The 17,928-nt window shown below is 62.1% G+C and overlaps 1 protein-coding gene across 1 annotated transcript in view; it reads left to right on the top strand.

Moving 5' to 3' along the window:
- Nucleotides 1-14,296, top strand: part of TDRD9 (tudor domain containing 9) — a 53,476-nt gene extending 39,180 nt beyond the window's left edge. The window contains exons 24-37 of the mRNA XM_059660822.1: nt 1,005-1,105; nt 2,189-2,362; nt 4,163-4,274; nt 4,858-5,070; nt 5,313-5,402; nt 6,243-6,503; nt 7,230-7,382; nt 8,355-8,425; nt 9,709-9,818; nt 10,507-10,603; nt 11,409-11,547; nt 11,883-12,001; nt 12,940-13,012; nt 14,043-14,296. Coding sequence (XP_059516805.1) covers nt 1,005-1,105; nt 2,189-2,362; nt 4,163-4,274; nt 4,858-5,070; nt 5,313-5,402; nt 6,243-6,503; nt 7,230-7,382; nt 8,355-8,425; nt 9,709-9,818; nt 10,507-10,603; nt 11,409-11,547; nt 11,883-12,001; nt 12,940-13,012; nt 14,043-14,144 — 1,815 coding nt within the window. The 3' untranslated portion in view covers nt 14,145-14,296. The remainder of the gene's footprint in view (nt 1-1,004; nt 1,106-2,188; nt 2,363-4,162; nt 4,275-4,857; nt 5,071-5,312; nt 5,403-6,242; nt 6,504-7,229; nt 7,383-8,354; nt 8,426-9,708; nt 9,819-10,506; nt 10,604-11,408; nt 11,548-11,882; nt 12,002-12,939; nt 13,013-14,042) is intronic.
- Nucleotides 14,297-17,928: the final 3,632 nt, after the last annotated feature.

The raw sequence follows: 17,928 nt of genomic DNA, 5'->3' as shown, positions 1-17,928 counted from the left end.
TGGGCGCTTCTCCGTGAGTTTAGGCACATTTCGTTCACCCTCGGCTTGTTTCACACAAACTGAGAGGTTACTGGGTGGCCGCCAGCACTGCGGTCTGTGCCGCTCGTGCTTGAGGCCCTGCCACAGTTTCTGAGCTAGAAGGCGTGGCCGGAAGCAGCAGTGACCTCGGTTGGGGGTTTAGGTGACACTGACCGCCAGGCCAGCCCGTGAGGACACCTGCCGGCTGAGCCCTGTAGCTCAGGGTGACAGGTGGGAGCTGGCTTCTGGACCTCGTGGTTCCACTGCCGCCTGCACCTAACGGTGCAGCCTGGTGTGTGGCGCGCACGCGGCTTTCCGCTCTTCTTGGTGACGTTGGCTGTTGCCACTCAGGGAGGACGTAGGCAGAAGTGGAAGATGTGGACGGAGCCGGTTCTCAGCTAGGCGGCGAGCGCCTGGGAGGGATGCTCATCCCACAGGGCAGTCGCCAGCCACTGTGGGGCCAGGCCTCCTGAGGCTTCCCCACAGCCCTTCCCGTGGTCCCCTCACCGGGCGCCAGGGGTGGGCGGCCTTCTGCCCCCAGCGGCCTTCCTGCTGCGCACAGCGTGAGCACCCGCGTCTCCTTGGCGCTGCCCGAAGGGGGGAGGCGTCATCCCCCGCTCTTGGTGCTGTGCGTGCTGAGTCCTAGGGGCACCCCCTAGCTTGCCTCTGGACATCCCATGGGGCAGGGTGTGGGCTCAGACCTGCGCCGCATGGAGCGGGGGAGGGCCGTGGTACATGGGACCTGGTCGCAGCCGGAGCAGCGGGGATGCCCCCGAGCAACCGTAACCTCCCTGTGGGCGTCCGGGCGGGTTTAGGCGAGAGTTGGCCTCTGTGTAACATACTTACCGCTGGATTTAGTTGCCGTTAAGTCACTAGTGTTGAGTGCCCCTGGCCGTGGCGTCTGGTTGGAGCAGCGACAGGAGCAGGACGTGAGCCCCGCGTCAGGCTCCGGCCTGGCCGTGCTCTGAGTGGCCGTGTGCTTGCAGCTGAAGCACACGCCGCCCTACGGCTTCCTCTACCACAAGCAGCTGCAGTCCCTCTTCCGGCAGTGCGGCCAGGTCAAGTCCATCGTGTTCGACGGCACCAAGTGAGTCGTGGGTTCCTGTCACCACTGCCGTGACGGAGGCGCGTCAGTGATCTCCATGGTTACAGTGCTGGCTGGCACCACGTGGCGTGGACGTGGGCCTTTGTATGGGTGGGAGGGAGAGGCACATGGTCAGCACCTTTCAGGAGTTGGGGGGGGGGCGGGCGGTGAAGGGGCCACAGGCGGGGACAGTGAGAGGAAGGTCCCAGAGGTTCCTTTGTGGAGGGCTGGAGCAGGCCCCCCCCCCCCCAGCTCCTGTGAGGGCCTCTCTGGGCTGCCTGCCCTCGGCGCACTGCCCTCCGGCGCGGGCGTCCCTCACTCCATGGCAGGCGTGGGGGGAATATGTTGATCCGGGCATTTGACATTCACCAGCCCGTGTACTTGAAGGAGGTGTAGGGCAGGTGCCCTGCAGCCTGACCCCCAGGTGGGTGGGGAGGGGCAGCTGCCACTCGGCTGGGTGATAGCTTGGTGTCTGGAGGGAGGCCACCAGGACCTCCTGCTCATGTGTGGTTTCCTCTTCTCTGCGGTTCATGTCACATTAGACAGAAAGGAAGCCCACACCCGTGTTCTGTTCTAACCGTGAACACAGGTATTTCTTGCCCGAAAGTTCCGTCTGCATCTTCTGCAGGAGGATCCCTGCTGTCACTGAAGTGACGTGTCACTGTCGTGGCCACTTCTCTCGGTGAGGGAGGGCCCTGGTGTCCTGAGGAGAGGGGTGACTGAGCACCTCTCACCTGAGAGAAGTTCATGCACTCGGTTGCTTTCCCAGGTGCCGGGTAACTTTATTTTTATTTATATTTTGTAATCCTCATCCGAGGATATTTTTTCCATTGACTTTTAGAGAGAATGGAAGGGAGAGGGAGAGACAGAGAGAGACATCGATATGAGAGAGACACATTGATTGGTTGCCTCCTGCGTGCCCCCGACCAGGGCCCATGCCCCTGACCAGGGCTGGGAGCCTGCAACCGAGGTACATGCCCCTGACCGGAATCAAACCCGGGACCCTTCAGTCTGCAGGCCGACGCTCTGTCTCCTGAGCCAGGCCGTCCAGGGTGGTAACTTTACGTTAATTGCCTTGCGGAACAGAGCCTTCGTGGAGTTTTCCCGGAACCCAACCGAGAGGTTCAAGGTCCTGCCTGCGGTGTACATGGCGGTGAAGATGTCTCAGCTTAAGGTGGCCCTGGAGCTCAGCGTGCACTCGGCAGAGGAGATCGAGGGCCGGGTGCAGGGGGGCGCCGTGTCCAGGCTCAGGAGCACCAGGTACTGCCGGGGAGGCCAGGCTCTGCCCACGCCTCCACGTGCCCCAGTTTTCTTACTCGGCCAACCGCGCTCACGCTCCTACTGGCAGCCCTGGCTGGGAAGCCGGCCAGGGCTGCCTGCGAATCCTGCCTCCTCGCCTCCTGGCTGCGTGCTGGGCACATCACTCGCCTCCGGAGTCTCAGGTTTCCATCTTCCCGTTTCACTGAGCAAGTTGAGGGCTTAAGCGTGCTGGTGCGGCTCACGTGGGTTGTAGTGATCACCACACGCGGTTCACTGACACCCGCCTCCCAGATACTTACAGCAGGAAACAGGTCTTCTTGTGATGAGAACCGGGGTTCACTCCTAACACCTGTCCTGTCCGCTGGGGGCAGTGTGGACTTAGGGTCTGCAGCTGGACCTTCCTGTCCTCTGAGCACCTTCCTCCAATTTCCCCTTCCCCACCCCCTCCCGCCTCCCAGAACCACAGGTATGAGCTCTTTTTATTTTTTAATATACGTTTTTATTGATTTCAGAGAGGGAGGGAGAGGGAGAGAGAAACATCAATGATGAGAGAATCATTGATCGGCTGCCTCTTGCACGCCCCCCACCGGGGATCAAGCCTGCAACCGGACATTGCCCTGACTGGGAATCGAACTGTGACCTTCTGGTTCATAGGTCGACGTTCAACCACTGAGCCAGGCCAGTAGGGCCTGAGAGTTTTCTTTGTGTGTGTGGTCTTGTTTTTGTTTTAGATTTCCCTTAGGGCGCTGCCTTCAAGGTCCATCCACATTGTCTCAAATGATGAGGCTTCCTTGTGTTTTATGGCTGAATAACATGCACCCTTCCCCTACCCACTCATCCACCAGCGGGCACGAGGGTCATCTCCGTGCCCTGGCTGCTGGGAGCAGGGGCAGGTCTTGTTGCAAGTCGGTGTTTCTATGGCCGTGGCCTTGGCTAAACGCACAGAAGAGGGACTGCTGGTCGCCCGGAGCTCTGTGTGTGAGTTTGAGGGCCTCCAGGCTGTGTCCCCGGCTGCCCGGTGTGGCCCCCACAGCCCTTCCCTGGGTCTGGTTCCCGCCTGTGGCCCTTGCTGCTGGGCAGCGCCATCGAGCGCCTGCACTTCCTTCTCTTGGACCCTGCACTCGGTGCCACGTCACGGTGCCACTGGTCCTGTTCGCTCAGCCCGTGGGAGGCCTTCTCCTCCACCATCTCCCACTCCGAGTGTTTACTCCACCAGGAGCTGAGCCGGTGAGGGCAGTGTGTGCCCTGAGCGCCATCTGGGCTGCCGGGCCCAGGCGTGGGGTGTGGTGGGCCTGGAACAAGGACCATCTGGCGGGTGCCTTTGCCTCAGCTGCTCGTAGTCAATAAGTGGGACTGGATCTGTTATAATCCCTTCATTTTATGGTAAAAAGAAAAGCGTTAGGAAGGAAACGTTCATTTCCAGCAAAGCGGTGTTTCATCCTCTCCAGCGTTAGGCCGCTGTCTTAGCTCTGAGGGTGAGGCTCTTCCTGGTCTCCGGGAACCTGGCCGCCTGGCCGCTGCCGTGTTCTGGCCGCCTGGCCGCTCCCCTCTGAACCTCTGGGCAACACGGCAGCCCTGCAGCTAGCCTGTAAGCTCCGGACCGTGGCCTGTATCCCTGAGGGCGTGTGGCCGTTCAGGAAGCAGCAGGCACTCGTGCTGAGGGGACCAAGCCCGTCTCGGCGGGTGTTTGACGAGCGCCTTCTTGTCCCGCGGAGGCGGCGGGCTGGTCCGCAGCGCCGTCACGGCGCACACGCCTTTCTGTCACACTGGCCTGTGACTCCTTCTCTCAACCCGGCGCAGGGTGAACGTGGACTTCCAGAAGCAGACGGTGGACCCCGTCCAGGTGTCCTTCAGCACGACAGGCAGGTCCCGGCTGGTCCCAGACCTCTTCCTCACGGTCGACGTCACGGAGGTAGGAGTCCCGCGAGCTTCGCACCTTCGTCAGAGTTGCCACGAGTGTCACGACGTGGTCCTCACACACCTTAGTCACCTGGGAGGGCGTGGCCGATGTGGCCGCACACAGAAGGAGCACAGGTCCATTCTCGACTCAGAGTGGAATTTTTAAATGTTACGTTTAAAACACTAAAAACCAGTTTTAGCCACAAGGTACATGTAGAAGTGCTAATTGGAATAATAGTATATGCCTGGCCTGTACTATTTATGTCCGTTTACGTCAACACAGTTAGCGTCGGCACCGGGATTCCTGAGGGTGTCCGTGAGCTAAAATGTCAGTCGGGGTACAGGCGTGCTTCCTGGTGCGTCGCAGCCACGCCATTGGGCAGCCGCAGCGACAGCTGGCTCCAGGGCAGCGGGCGGCGCAGCGGGCGGGCTGCCTGGTTGGGCCTCCTGCTCCTGCTGTGGTGGTGGGAGACCGGGCTGCCGCAGGACCCCTTTCCTGGGCGCTGCTGGGAGCCTGCGGCCCCCCGGCCCACCATGTGGTTGGAGCTGGAGCCCTGCCCAGGGGCCTGGGGCCTCACGGCGCCCTCCTCCTGCAGGTGGTGGAGGTGGGGCACTTCTGGGGGTACAGGATCGACGAGAAGAACGCCGTGATTCTGAAGAAGCTGACGGCAGAGATAAAGCGCCTGAAGCTGGCGCCCTTGGCCGTCCACCCGCACCCGGACCTGGTCTGCCTGGCGCCTTTTGCCGACTCCGATGAGCGCAGCTACTTCAGGGCGCAGATCCTGTACGTGTCAGGGAGTTCTGCCGAGGTGCGTCTGCTGCCCGGGCGGGCGCAGTTCAGGCAGAGTCCTCCCCGACTGGAAACGAAATAGGAAATAATGAGCGTTAGGCGAGCGGCCCGGCAGGAAGCGCTCGCCCCCCGGGACGCGTGGAAGCTCGGTCCCAGAGTGCCGCGGGGTGGAGCGGAGGCGCATGCACCGCCCTGGCTGACGTGGACACGGGAGGGCCAGCACTGGCCTCGCACGAGCGTGCGCCCCTCTTCACCCTGTAGGTGTTCTTCGTGGACTATGGTAACAAGTCTCACGTGGACCTGGACCTCTTAATGGAGATTCCCGGCCAGCTTCTCGCACTTCCGTTCCAGGTGGGCCGGGAGGCGGGCCGAGGCTGGAGCGGGAGGGGCTTGTTCTGTGACACCAGCCAAGTCGGGCCTCTGCTTTTTCCTAAAAACGTATCGCTGTACGTGTTTTTGCCAGTGTTGTTTTGGAAGTGAGTTAAAATATATGGATGGCCCTCGCTGGTTTGGCTCAGTGGATGGGGCTTCGGCCTGCGGACTGAAGGGTCCCAGGTTCGATTCCGGTCAAGGGCATGTACCTTGGTTGCGGGCACATCCCCAGTGGGGGGTGTGCAGGAGGCAGCTGATCGATGTTTCTCTCTCATCAATGCTTCTAACTCTCTATCTCTCTCCCTTCCTCTCTCTAAAAAATCAACAAAATATATTTAAAAAATATATATACACGGATGGTTTCGTACTTGGTATAAGGTTTCTGGTCACATTGAAACCAGGGAGACTTCCGGTGGCCGGAGACAGCCGGACCCGCAGTCTGTCCTGCTGAGACCGTCCTTCTGCACCTGCATTGCTGCTGAGGAGCGAACGCAGGCCCCTCCCCCTGGAGCCTCACTCAGCTCCGGTGCTTTTTTATTGGTTACGGAGAGGAAGAGGGAGGGAGAGAGAGGTGGACATATCCATGTGAGAAGAATCATCGATCCGCTGCCTCCTGCACACCCCCCACTGGGGATCAGCCCAAAATCTGGACCTGTTCCCCAACTGGGAACAGAGCTAGTGACCTGGTTTATGGGACCAGCTCAACCACCGAGCCACACGGGCCGGGCTAGAGTGGGTTTACGAGAGCACTGTGAGTCACAGGGCAGACCCTTGGGGTGGCTGGCTCAGTGACCTGGCCTGCCCTGCCCTTGCCCACAGGCGCTGGAGTTCAAGGTCTGCAGGCTGCGCCCCTCGGCGAGGTCCCTGGTGTGCGGCGAGCACTGGAGCGGAGAGGCCAGCCGGCGCTTCGCTGCCCTGGTCAGCGGCCGCGCGCTGCTCGTCAAGGTCTTCTCCGTGGTGCACAGCGTCCTGCACGTGGACCTGTACCTGTCCTCGGGGCTGCAGGACTTCGTCAACATCAGGGATGTGCTCATCGAGGAGGGCCACGCCGAGCTGGCCGAGGAGTGCTATGAGTCCCGGGTGCGCACGGGGGGCGCGGGGGCCTCCTGTTAGCCCCTGAGCTGCCCTCTTGGGTCAGCGAGGTTTCTCAGAGACTGTGGTGGCTGGGTGTGAGGTTGGTTTCCTATCGTTCAAACATTTAAAGTGGGAAAGTCCTTTCTGCAGCTGTTGCTCTTGGTCTGCGGGGTAGAGGGGCGCTGCCCAGGCTGCTGTTGCAGGCGGGGTTCCATCCTGTGACCCTGCCGGAGCGGAGGGTGGGGGGCTGTGAGCGGGAGCTGCCCATCTGTGGACACACTTCCAGTCCTGGTGACATCCCCGCAGACAGCGCTCTCCAACCTCCTCGCTCTCCACCCGCCTGGCTCTCTAGGTGGAAGGCAGTGCAGGCGTGGGCCGAGCCCTCTGGAAGCTGGTCCCACTTCTCGTGTCTTTGGTAGAATTACCTCCGGACACCTCGATCCCGGAGATGAGCTAGGGCAGTGGTCGGCAAACTGTGGCTTGGCAAAATGCCGACTTCTGCGCATGGGCCACGAAGTTTCAATCGCACCGTACGTGTGCGCCTGCACGTGGTATTTTGTGGAAGAGCCACACTCAAGGGGCCAAAGAGCCACATGTGGCTCGCGAGCCGTGGTTTGCCCACCACGAGCTAGGGAGAGGTCATGCCTGAGAAGCACTTGGATTAGTTTGGGATAAAGGGCTGTTCATACCGACTTCTCTTGTAGTAAAACGCGCTTTCCTCATTTTGTCCAGCAAAGCCACGAAGCTCTCAAGGGTCTCTTTTCCAAATCAGAACACGTGACGGACATGTGTGTGCCGTCCCCCACGAAGGACAGCGAGAAGCACCTGATCCGGGTCTTGCTGGACAGCTTTTCCTCCAACAAGCTGGGGCCCCCAAACCACAAGGTACCTCCTGACCTCGCTCGCGCTGCCCACCCCAGGGGGGGGGCATGACCGTTCTCCTGGCTCTCCGACCCCTTCCCCCGGGAGCCTGTTACCAAGAGAAACCGGGGTTTGCTGTAGGGGACGCCTGGACTCGTCTCTCAAACACAAGTCATAGGCAAGCGCATGTCACTTGGTTTTGTTACTTCTCACCTGAGGACGTGTTTCCATGGCTTTTCAGAGAGGAAGGGAGGGAGGGAGATGGAGAGAGAAACATTGATGAAGGGAGACACGGTGGTGGTCTCCCACCCACACGCCGACTGGGGGTGGAGAGCAAACCACAACTCAGGCACGTGCCCTTGGCCGGGAATCGAACCCGAGACCCTTCAGTGTGCGGGCTGACACTCTCAACCACTGAGCCACACCAGCAGGGCGAGTCTCCTTTTTAGACCAACCTTTCCACAGGTGAGCTGGCGCCAGTTGGGGTCCTGCGGCCTGCCTGTGGGGAGAGGGCGCCCCGCCCTGTCCTGTTGGGGTCCGCCTCTCCTGTGCCACCTGCACTGCGCCCCGGCCTGCCCACCCTGCGCTGGGCGCTGCAGGAGAGGACGCCCCCGGCGCTGGCGCGCTCGCGTGGCCTTTGGGCAGAGGCTCTGCAGTGTGCACGGCGAGGGAGGAGTGGTTTCCTCCTGGGATCCTGCCGGGGAGTCCAGACAAGGACCTTTTTATTGATCTCAGGGAGGAAGGGGGAGGGAGAGAGGCAGAAACACCAATGGCGAGAGAGAATCATTGATGGGTTGCCCCCTGTATGCCCCCTACTGGGGATCGAGCCTGCAACCAGGGCCTGTGCCCCGACCTCCAGGTTCATAGGCCGATGCTCAACCGCTGAGCCTGCCGGCGGGCGCACCTTTCTTTTTTTAAAATAGAGCCGACTTGTGGGTTTAAAATGCATGTTAAGGGGTATCTTGCTTCCTGGTAACGTGTGTGTTGTGTGCACAGGTAGTACTTCACGGGCCTTTTAACCCCTACGAGCTGAAGTGTCACAGTTTGACCAGGATATCCAAGTTCAGGTACGATTTGCTCGTTCCCGTGGGCGTTCACTCTTGCTCCCATGTGTACAGAGCTCGTCAGAAATGGCTCTCCTGCACCCTAACATGTGGGCGCTGGTACCTTTTCTAACTGTCCCAGCCTCTCTCCTTCTCTCCCCCTCCCTCCCCTTCCCTCTCTCCCTCCCTCCCTCCCTCTCTCTCTCTCTCTCTCTGATCTGAAAGCCATTCTGTGTAAGGTATTTTTTAGTATTTTCCATCAAAGACTTTGTTTTTTTCTGTTCTTATTATTTTTGTTATTCATTCAGCAAACCTGGGACTGCCCCCAGGTTCTGAGAACTGCACAGTTTGGGGGGTCAGTAGTGAACAAATGCAGCCAGTGACCTCCCAAAAATGTTGGGTCCAGTGTGGGGTATGCAGGAGAAAGCGGTCATTACACGGCAGGTGATGAGGGTCTTCGGGGCCACAGCATTCAGAAAGCACCGGGAGGGCCCCCCACACAGGCAGGTTTTCCAGAGAACTTGAGGCCTCACGGGTGCAGGCGGCCAAGGTGTGCGGCGGGGGAGGTGAGGGCCAGGTGGGAACGGTCCAGCGCAGCGGAGGCCTCCCTGGGGAGAGTGCACTAGTGGAGGGGGGAGTTGGGTGGGGAGCAGGGGGCGACAGAGCTGGTGTGAGGTCAGGTGCCCGGGGGCAGCCCTGCTGCGTGCATTTTTCTGTGGTCACTTTGGCTGCAAGGGAAGCCCTGGCTCCTCAGGCCCCAGGCGCAGCAGCACAGGCCCCGCCCGGGATCTTGTGGAAGTGGGAGCTCCCGCCAGGCCTGCTGGCTCAGCCTTCGCTCCACGCGGCCAGGGCACCTGCGGCGGGCGCTCCGTGGTGGGCGCTGGGTTTCGGGGGGGAGGGTCCCGGGAAGAAGCACACAGAGGCCAGTCGCTGTCACCTGGTGGGGCATGTGGTCCGCACGGCATCCAGAACCCCCGCTCTTGCTCTCCCGGAGCGTGTGGGATGATGGGGAGGGGCGCGCAGCTCCCTGGGTGGCTGCCTGGGGTGCAGGTGGGGGCCGCCAAGGTCGGGAGGAGAGGCGGAGTCTGCGGCGAGTGGACATTGAGCGCTGTCAGCACGTGGGTGACACTGACGCCAGGGAGTGGGTGCGATCACTGAGGTGGGGGAGGGAGAGGGGCAGTGGTGCAGGGGAGGGGTGCGGAGGGGACGCAGTGTTCCCTGTGCTCCCTGCCTCTGCGCGGGGACCCGTCACGGGTGGGCACCCACACGCCCCGGCGGGACCCACAGCACCTGTGCCCTCCTTCCAGGCGCGTTTGGATCGAGAAGGAGAGCATCAACTCGGTGGCCATCAGCGACAGCCCCGAGGACCTGCACCAGAGGGTGCTGGTGGCAGCCTCGCTTTCAGTCAACGCGACTGGTGAGTGCGGCTGTGCCCCCTCCCTGCTCCTCCCCCTCCCTGCTCCCCCCTCCCCCCAGCTCCTTCCGGCTCCCTGACCTGGGGCTGGTGCAGGCATGTGGTCGGCTCCCTGACCTGGGGCTGGTGCAGGCATGTGGTCGGGTGGTCAGGCTGCTCCCTGAGCGGTAGGTCTGAGAGAGGGAGCCTCGGCCTCCCCTGTCCCAGAAGCACTGCCCCTCCCTCTTCCCCGCCCGGCTGCACAGGGAGCGTCTAAGGCAGTGACGGCGAACCTATGACACGCGTGTCAGGTGACACGGGAACTCATTTTTTGGTTGATTTTTCTTTGTTAAATGGCATTTAAATATATAAAATAAATATCAAAAATATAAGTCTTTGTTTTACTATGGTTGCAAATATCAACAAATTTCCATATGTGACACGGCACCAGAGTTAAGTTAGGGTTTTTCAAAATGCTGACTCGCTGAGCTCAAAAGGTTCGCCATCACTGGGCTAAGTCGTGGCCCGAAGACCCCGCTGCCCCGCGAGGAGGAAGGGAGAGAAGGCCCTGAGCAGAGGTCACTGGGCTGAGACTGGGACAGGCATCCGTCTGCAGGGCCGTGGGACCGGCCCCGGGGGCACTTGGCTGCGGGTGTGACTGGGGCCAGGGCAGCAGCGGGACTCTGACAGGGACCCACGCACCTGTCCCCAGGGTCCACCATGCTGCTGAGGGAGACGTCGCTGCTGCCGCACATCCCCGGCCTGCCCGCGCTGCTCAGCATGCTGTTCGCCCCGGTGATGGAGCTCAGGTACCGCAGGCCTCTGACGGGAACCGGGCGGCAGAGAAGGTGGTTGCCGCAAACCGGCTGCGATACACCTGCTGCTGGCGGGCGCCCTGTGCTGGCGGGCGCCCTGTGCTGGCGGGAGCCCTGTGCTGGTGGGCGCCCTGTGCTGGCGGGAGCCCTGTGCTGGCGGGAGCCCTGTGCTGGTGGGCGCCCTGTCCTTGTGGGGGCCCTGTCCTTGTGGGGGCCCTGTCCTTGTGGGGGCCCTGTCCTTGTGGGCGCCCTGTCCTTGTGGGGGCCCGGTGCTGGTGGGCCGGGAGCCTCAGAGACCATTGGTGTCTGTGCCTGGACCTGTTTGAAGGCAGCTCGGGGCTCAGGCAGGTCCACTCAGCCTCTAGGAGTGTGAGGGAAATGGGCAGAGGAGACGGGTGTGGAGCCGGCACATGGGTCTGATGCCATGTGATGGCTGCACTGGGGTTAGTGGCTTGTGAGAGTGGCTCGAAGTCTAGCAGCCAGCTGTCAGCAGGAACCCAGGCAGTGCCACTCGGGGTGCCCCTTCTCCGCAGCCTCGCTGAGGGGGTGCATGGGGACTGCGGAGGCGGGGAAAGCTGCGGGGCAGACACAGCCGTCTCCCCTGCCGAGCGGGAGGAGGAGGGCTCTGGGCGGTGGTCGGTCACTGTGTCGTTTATGACTGTGCACACCCCCCGCTTGTGACGTGGACACGGAGAGAGCAGGCACTGGGCCGCGTGGCTGCGCCTGGGCTGGCAGGACCGTGACCTCGGGGTCAGCTCCGTCCCCGGGGAAGCAGCACCAACCCTTGCCTCGCCCTTAGGGTCGACCAGGAGGGGAAGAGCTACACCGGGGCCCTCTGCGGCCTGGGCTGGAACCCGGCCACCGGGGCGCCCATCCTGCCCGAACACGACATGGAGCTGGCCTTCGACGTGCAGCTCAGCACCGAGGACGTGGTCGAGGTGAGGCTGCCTCCTGCTGTGTCCCCCCGCCCGGCAGGGGTCTGCCCTCCTGCGCCAACATCGCACGCAGAGCAAGAGGCGGGCCTGCGATCCGGGGAGACTGAGCCGCGTGCTCACAGCCACATGGGGCTCAAGGTGGAGACGGGCTTAGGAAGTGTCTGATGCTAAGCGGGACCTTTCTTGCTGATTTTTGCTTCGTTTTTGTTACTGTTTCTTAAGCTGTGGCTGTGGACGTGACTTGTGTCTGTAATTTGCTCGGAGACGAGTGGGGGGGAAGGGGGGGAAGCGGGGGAGGTGCACAGGTGCACTGAGCGCTCCCGCCCCTTTCTCTGCAGATCAACATCCTCAGGGCCGCGATCAACAAGCTGGTGTGCGACGGGCCCAACGGGGCCAGGCACCTGGGCCCAGAGCGGGTCGCGCAGCTGCAGGACAGCGTCCGCCAGAAGCTCCTGGGGTGAGTGGTGCGCTCACCTCCAGCCTCCAGCGGGCTGGGCCCTCCCAGGAGTTTGGGGCAGGAGAGCCTGGTCGCGGTGACTGACGCTCCAGGGCTGAGGCGGCCTCTAGAGGTCCCAGCTCGCTGGACACCAGCTCACTGGGGAGCGGCCGCCTGTGACTGTGTCAGTAGGACCGGGCAGGAGCTGGGGGGCACCCCCACGCGGGGTGATTGGAGAAAAATGGAACCGAGAGAGCCTTTCAGAGCACAGTGGGCAGCGGGTCCCTAGGGGCAGGGCCTGCAGGCTGAGCTCGGCCTCTGTGAGCCTCCCCGGGATGGAGGTCAGGGACAAGCATCCTGACCCCCCTCTCGCCCTGCCTGGACCCCCAAGGCCAGACCCAGCCAGACCCGGGGCTGGTGGCAGGTCCCTCCGCGCCCGGGACATGCCCTGAGCTGTGGGAGCGGACGGCGTGTGTCCCGCGTTGGATGGGCGTCGTAGCTGTGGGCACTGTGCTGGGTGGTGTAGCGCTGGGAGCAGCTGGGAGAGGCTGGTTCTGGTTCTCTGTCCTCGCTGGTCCTCATGAAAACACTTCTGCATGAACGTGTGTGACGTTCACACGTCACAGGTAAGGTAGCCTGTGAGGTGCAGGGCACGACTGTGCGCAGGGAGAACCGCTGTGGCTAGCACCGGTCAGAGTCGTGCTGTCGGGCGTCCCCGCTGGTCACCATGCTCGGGCAGAGGCATGGGCGCGGGCCATGCAGCCTGGCTTGGGCCGCCTGTGCGTGGGGCCTGCCGCGCCCTGAGCCTGCTCTGCCTGCCGTGGCCGCAGTGTCCCGGGCATAACAGACTGCGCTTTGACCTTTGAAACTCATTGCGGTTGTGATTCCGCAGGAAGGTATAGGGTTGACTCTTTAGGAAAAGTGCAGTGGGTGACTCGTTGTCCTTTTTTAACTTCTAGTTTGTTCTGTCAGCTGAAACCGAGGGCGAGAACGGTCCCTAAGTGGCCCGACAAGCCGTACGAGTGGAACCAGGTGAGTGGCGACAGCCTGAGAGCAGGCGGCTGGTTATGGAGGCCGCGCAGACGCCGTTTCTGGACGGGACACTCGGCCCGGTCCTGCCCTGAGGCTGTCGGGGCACTGGCTGTCCCCGTACACTGGCTCCCCGTCACAGCCACCTCCCGGGTGAGCCAGCAGCCATTCACTCGCACCGTCTCAGAGGCCGGAGACTGGGAAGGGGCCGGTGCGGTGTGGACCCTGCTCTCGCCCGTGCACAGCCACCCTTGAGCTGTGTCCCACCCGCACCACCTCGTCCAGCCCTGGTCCCCTCCTGGTCTCACCTCATTGGGGTCTGGGCCTCAGCAGGGAACCTGGGGCCCAGCTCAGCCCAAAGCGTCGTGGCCTGGGCAGGGCCTCAGCACCTGGGTGCCGCCCCCCCGGAAGGGTAGAGCACGGGGTACAATGTGGTGTTGAGAAAAGGGCCCAGGGAGGGGTCCAAGCTGTAACTCTAGAGCCGGGTGTTGTGATGAAGGCAGCTGACTAGGCCCTCGCCCTCGGCCAATCAGTGAGGAGGCCCCTCTCCAGGGCCGCGTGCCTTCGCTCCATGTGCCCTTGACCAGCTTCGTCTCAGAGCCTCAGGGCCGCCCCAGCCTGCTCTGCTGGGACAGGCTCTGCGGGACCTGGGGCGGGGCCCAGCCACCCCCTGCCGTTTCCCAGGGGTGAAGCTCAGAGCAGAACTTCATTTTGAGGTTGATCAACGTTTTAGGAAACGTGCGGCTTTGTATGTTTATAGTGAAGTCGCTGTCACGTCACCTCACGTCCACACAGGAGCGTGGGGGGTGCCCGAGGGAGGGCTCTGTGCTATTCGAGGGATTTGAAGACACGTGACACAGCTGTGGGCTGAGTGTGGGAGAGGCGATCTGTAAACGCTGCTTGGAGACTCACTCCTTCCCGCTGCTTCACGCCTGTGCATGTGCGTGTGCGTGTGCCTGTGCCTGTGCGTTTTATTCCTCACTTGCTTTCCTCGGTGCCCAGCGCCGCGCCTGACGTGTCCTTTGTGCCACAGGTGGACCCGAAGCTGGTCATGGAGCAGGCGGAGCGGGAGGGCGGCTGCGGCAAGAGCACCTTCCTGTACCAGCTGCACCGGCTGATCGTGCTCAGCTCCTAGCGCGGCGGGCGGCCCGGGCGGCGGGCGGCCACCTCCACCGCCTGTGTCTGAGCTCGGTCCCTGCTCCTTTTCCCTGCCGTGGCGAGCAGGACAGCGGTCTTTCCACCCCGCGGGCAGGGCAGGAACCCAGCCTGTCTTTCCTGGAAACAGAATCTGCGAGGCGCTGGGTGGCTCTGAAAGACGCCCGGATGGATGGAGAGCCGTGTCTGCTGTGATGGAGGCTCAGCAGCCCCGCGCTCGCGTGCCCCCCCCCCACTCCCTGCCCCACCTGCCACGTGCCACGGCTGCTTCTCCAACCCTGTGGGGCTCCCAGCTCCTGTCCATGAGGGAACATGTCTGATGTCAGTGAAAGGAGCCTCCGTTTTGTGTGATTTAGGTTTTTATTTAAGTTAAAACTCTTGGCTCACATTTTGGAAATCAGAGATTACCTGGCAGCTGCATCTGTTAACACAATAAAAGCATGAGACGCAGTTTCTGTTTCTGACATTTTTAAAATCAGGAGACTGAAATGTGTTTTATCCTAAAAAATCCAGTTATAAAACCAGTAAAGGAATATAGGCCTCTTTTTATTTTTTTAAATGTTTTTATTGATTTCAGAGAGTGTAAGGGAGGGAGAGAAACATCAATGATGAGAAACATTGATCGGCCGCCTCCTGCAGCGCCCACACAGGGTCGAGCCGGCACCCGGGCCTGTGTCCTGACGGGAACCCCCGCTGGGCGAGCGCCAGCCGCCCCTCTCGTGGCCGCGGTTACAGGCCGTTCTTAGACAGGAGCTGCCTTTCAAAGAGGCCTCGCCAGCCGGCGCGGCTCAGTGGTGAGTGTGGACCTAGGAAGGAGGTCAGGGTTCAATTCCTGGTCAGGGCACATGCTCTGAGGACTGGGGATCAAACCTGCAACCCAGGTACATGCCCTTGACCCGAATCGAACCCGGGACCCTTCAATCCACAGGCCGGCGCTCTAACCACTGAGCACATGGCCAGGGCACGATGGGGATTCTTTGGAGGAGCCTTAAACAAGGGTTGCTTTTGGAGACCTGGAGTTAGAAACCGCCTGTCAGCGCTCTCATACTGTCTTCCTGCTTCAGTGGCCTTTCCGAGTGAGCTCTCACACTTGGTTTCAGCTACCAATTCCAGGGGCGGGGAGGCGAGGGGAGGGAGTGCTGTTTCCTCAGGAAGTGGGGCCTCAGGACGGGAGCACTGCCACCTGCCGCCTCTCAGCCCCGGGGGTCGCTCGCTGCAGGACTGGGAGCTTCCCCGCGAGCTTGCAAGCTGTTGGCAGTAGGGACACCTTGTACGGAAACGAGGTAGGACACGTCGATGAGGAGTTTCAGCAAAGCAGGACTCCAACTTGGCGGAAGCGCTTTTATGAACAACTTGGAGGATCGTCCCATACGTGTGTGGTTGGTGGTTGGGTTTAACATAGAATGGAAGACCCCGGTCTCCCCGCCCTCCCTGTCCACGCGGCCCTGCCTGGAGGCGCTTCCCTTCGCGTTGTTTTAGGTGGAATTTGCGCGCGGGTCTGAGTCCTGGTTCGGTGGATTCCACTGAACCCACACCGTGCAGCTGCCTCGGGGCGACCCGCACCACAGCAGCCCTGCCCACGCGCCCGCGCCCGCCGCTGTGGCCTCGCCTGCCTGGCGTCCGCGTTCGTGGACGTGGAGTCTGCAGCTCGCTCTCCTTCCCGCCACAGCTTTGCTCAGCACCGGGTACCGAGTTTCATTCTCCTACTGATGGGCCCGTTATGAACAAAACTGCTGCGAGCAAGCCTCATGGACGACAGGCGACGCCTGAGGTGGGCCTCCTGGGTCATCCAGCGGGTGGCCGTTACCTTCGTACCCGAAGGGCCTGGGGCGCGTGCGCCCCCTGCTGGCTGGAGCCCTAGCCTCTCCTCCGCTGCCGCCTTCCCTTGCTGCCCACATCGTGCTGGACCTGCCTCCTCGGGCTTCCAGGGGCGCAACGCCAGGCCTTGCCAGCAGAGGGCACTGGAGGGACTTCCTGCTCGTTTTCTGCCGGAACCCCGTGGGTGTGGAGTTGTAGGGGTTCCTTCCTTCAGGATGCGAGCCCTTTGCCAGGCCTGTTTGTGACATTTCTTCCTAGTCTGTCTGTCTGACTCATTTACTGAGTTAAACAGCGTTTTCCATCATAACCGATTGCAGGTGTTCGGGACATTCACATTGTGAGAGAGTCTCCAGGACTCCCATCGCTGTCTGAAGCTCCCCATAAAGAGGGCCGCCCCCACCCTCCCGCCCCGCCCCCACCCTCCCGCCCCGCTCGGACTGGGTCCCCTGTGAGCAGTGAGCAGCTGTCCGCCACACAGGCCCCCAGGTCCATCCTGCGGCACCGGGGGCAGGTCCCGAGTGCGGCGCACACCACGGCTTCGTTCACCCTCATCCTTAAAGGACACTGGGCCCCGCCTCTTGGCTGCTGTGAGGGGCAGCTGTGAGCACGGGTGCACGTGTGTCCTCAGGACCCGCAGTGATTCTGGGCACATCCGGGAGCCGGGCTGCTGGGTCAGAGGGAGCATCCGCGCGTCCAGCCATGATCGGCTGTGGGGCTGGGAAATGCCGCTTTCCCGCTGTGTCCTAGTGTCCTTCGAGCACAGATGTTTTAAGCTGCTGTGTCCATTTGTCTGTCTGCGTATCTTGCCTGTGCTTTTGGTGTCACATCCAAAAAACCACTGCCAAGTCCAGTGCCGAAGAGCGGGTGAGCGAGCCCATGGGTGCAGCTGGAGCGGAAGCGGGCGGAGAGCAGCTGCGGCCCAGAGACCCCGCGTCTGCCGTGAACAGGGCGCGGCCTGCACCCCCCGGAGGAGCAGCGCTGTTAAGGGCAGCAGCAGAGCCCCGTCTCCGGGCCGCCGCGGGTGTTCGCGTGGCTCCCCCAGGCGTGGACTGCGGCCCGTGGGGAAGAGCGGCCTGCCACAGCCAGGCCCAGGCCCGGGTCAGACCCGCAGGGAGAGCCCAAGGCAGACGCAGAGCAGGAGAGTGACAGGAGCTGCAGCCTGGGTCCCCTCCCCCCACCCCACCCCCGCCGCCCACGTGTGGAAACCCTGGTCCCAGCACCTCAGAATGCGACTGTGCTCAGAGACCAGGCCTTTGGGGGGGACTAGAGTAAATGGAGGCCGTGAGTGTGGGTCCCAGCCAGCCCGACCTGTGACCTTGTAGAGGAGATGTGGACACAGACACCGGGGATCACGTGTAGGAGGGCCGTCCAGGCTCCAAGGAGGGGCCTGGGGAGGAGCCCAGCCTGTGCCCAGACCTCAGACTCCAGCCTCCAGGACTGAGACACGGTCTGTGTATAAGCTGCCCATCTGCCCTCCCGCTGGGGCTGCCAGAGCAAACTGACATCGACCCCCCCCCAACCAATACAGATCCCCTACAAACCGATACAGACCCCCCACACACCCATACAAACCCCCCACAAACCGATACAGAACCCCCACAAACTGATACAGAGTCCCGCCTGCTGGGGGGCTGGTGCCCAGGAGGGAGGCTCCATATCAGTCCGCACGGAGCCTGCGCTGCAGCTACTTTCTTCCTGGCTCTGCCCTGGAGATCCCCTTGGTCCCCTCGGGCTTCCTGGACGGGGTGCAAGGGGCGGCTGTGGCCTCTGCCCATGCCCGGCCCCCATGGAGTGGACACCGAAGGTGGTCAACAGCGCCGGCTCTCTGGGCACCGAGGCCCATGCGGCTGCTGATACCACTGTCTGTGGGGCACAAGCCTACGCCCCTGTCACAGGTCCTGGGACACTGGGATCGCGCGGAGCTCAGGCCCCGCCCTCCAGGTCCC

Source organism: Myotis daubentonii, chromosome 1 (genome assembly GCF_963259705.1).
Source record: "Myotis daubentonii chromosome 1, mMyoDau2.1, whole genome shotgun sequence".
Taxonomy (NCBI): Eukaryota; Metazoa; Chordata; class Mammalia; order Chiroptera; family Vespertilionidae; genus Myotis; species Myotis daubentonii.
Note: the sequence above shows the minus strand (reverse complement) of the source record. Positions and strands in the feature narration are given on the sequence as shown.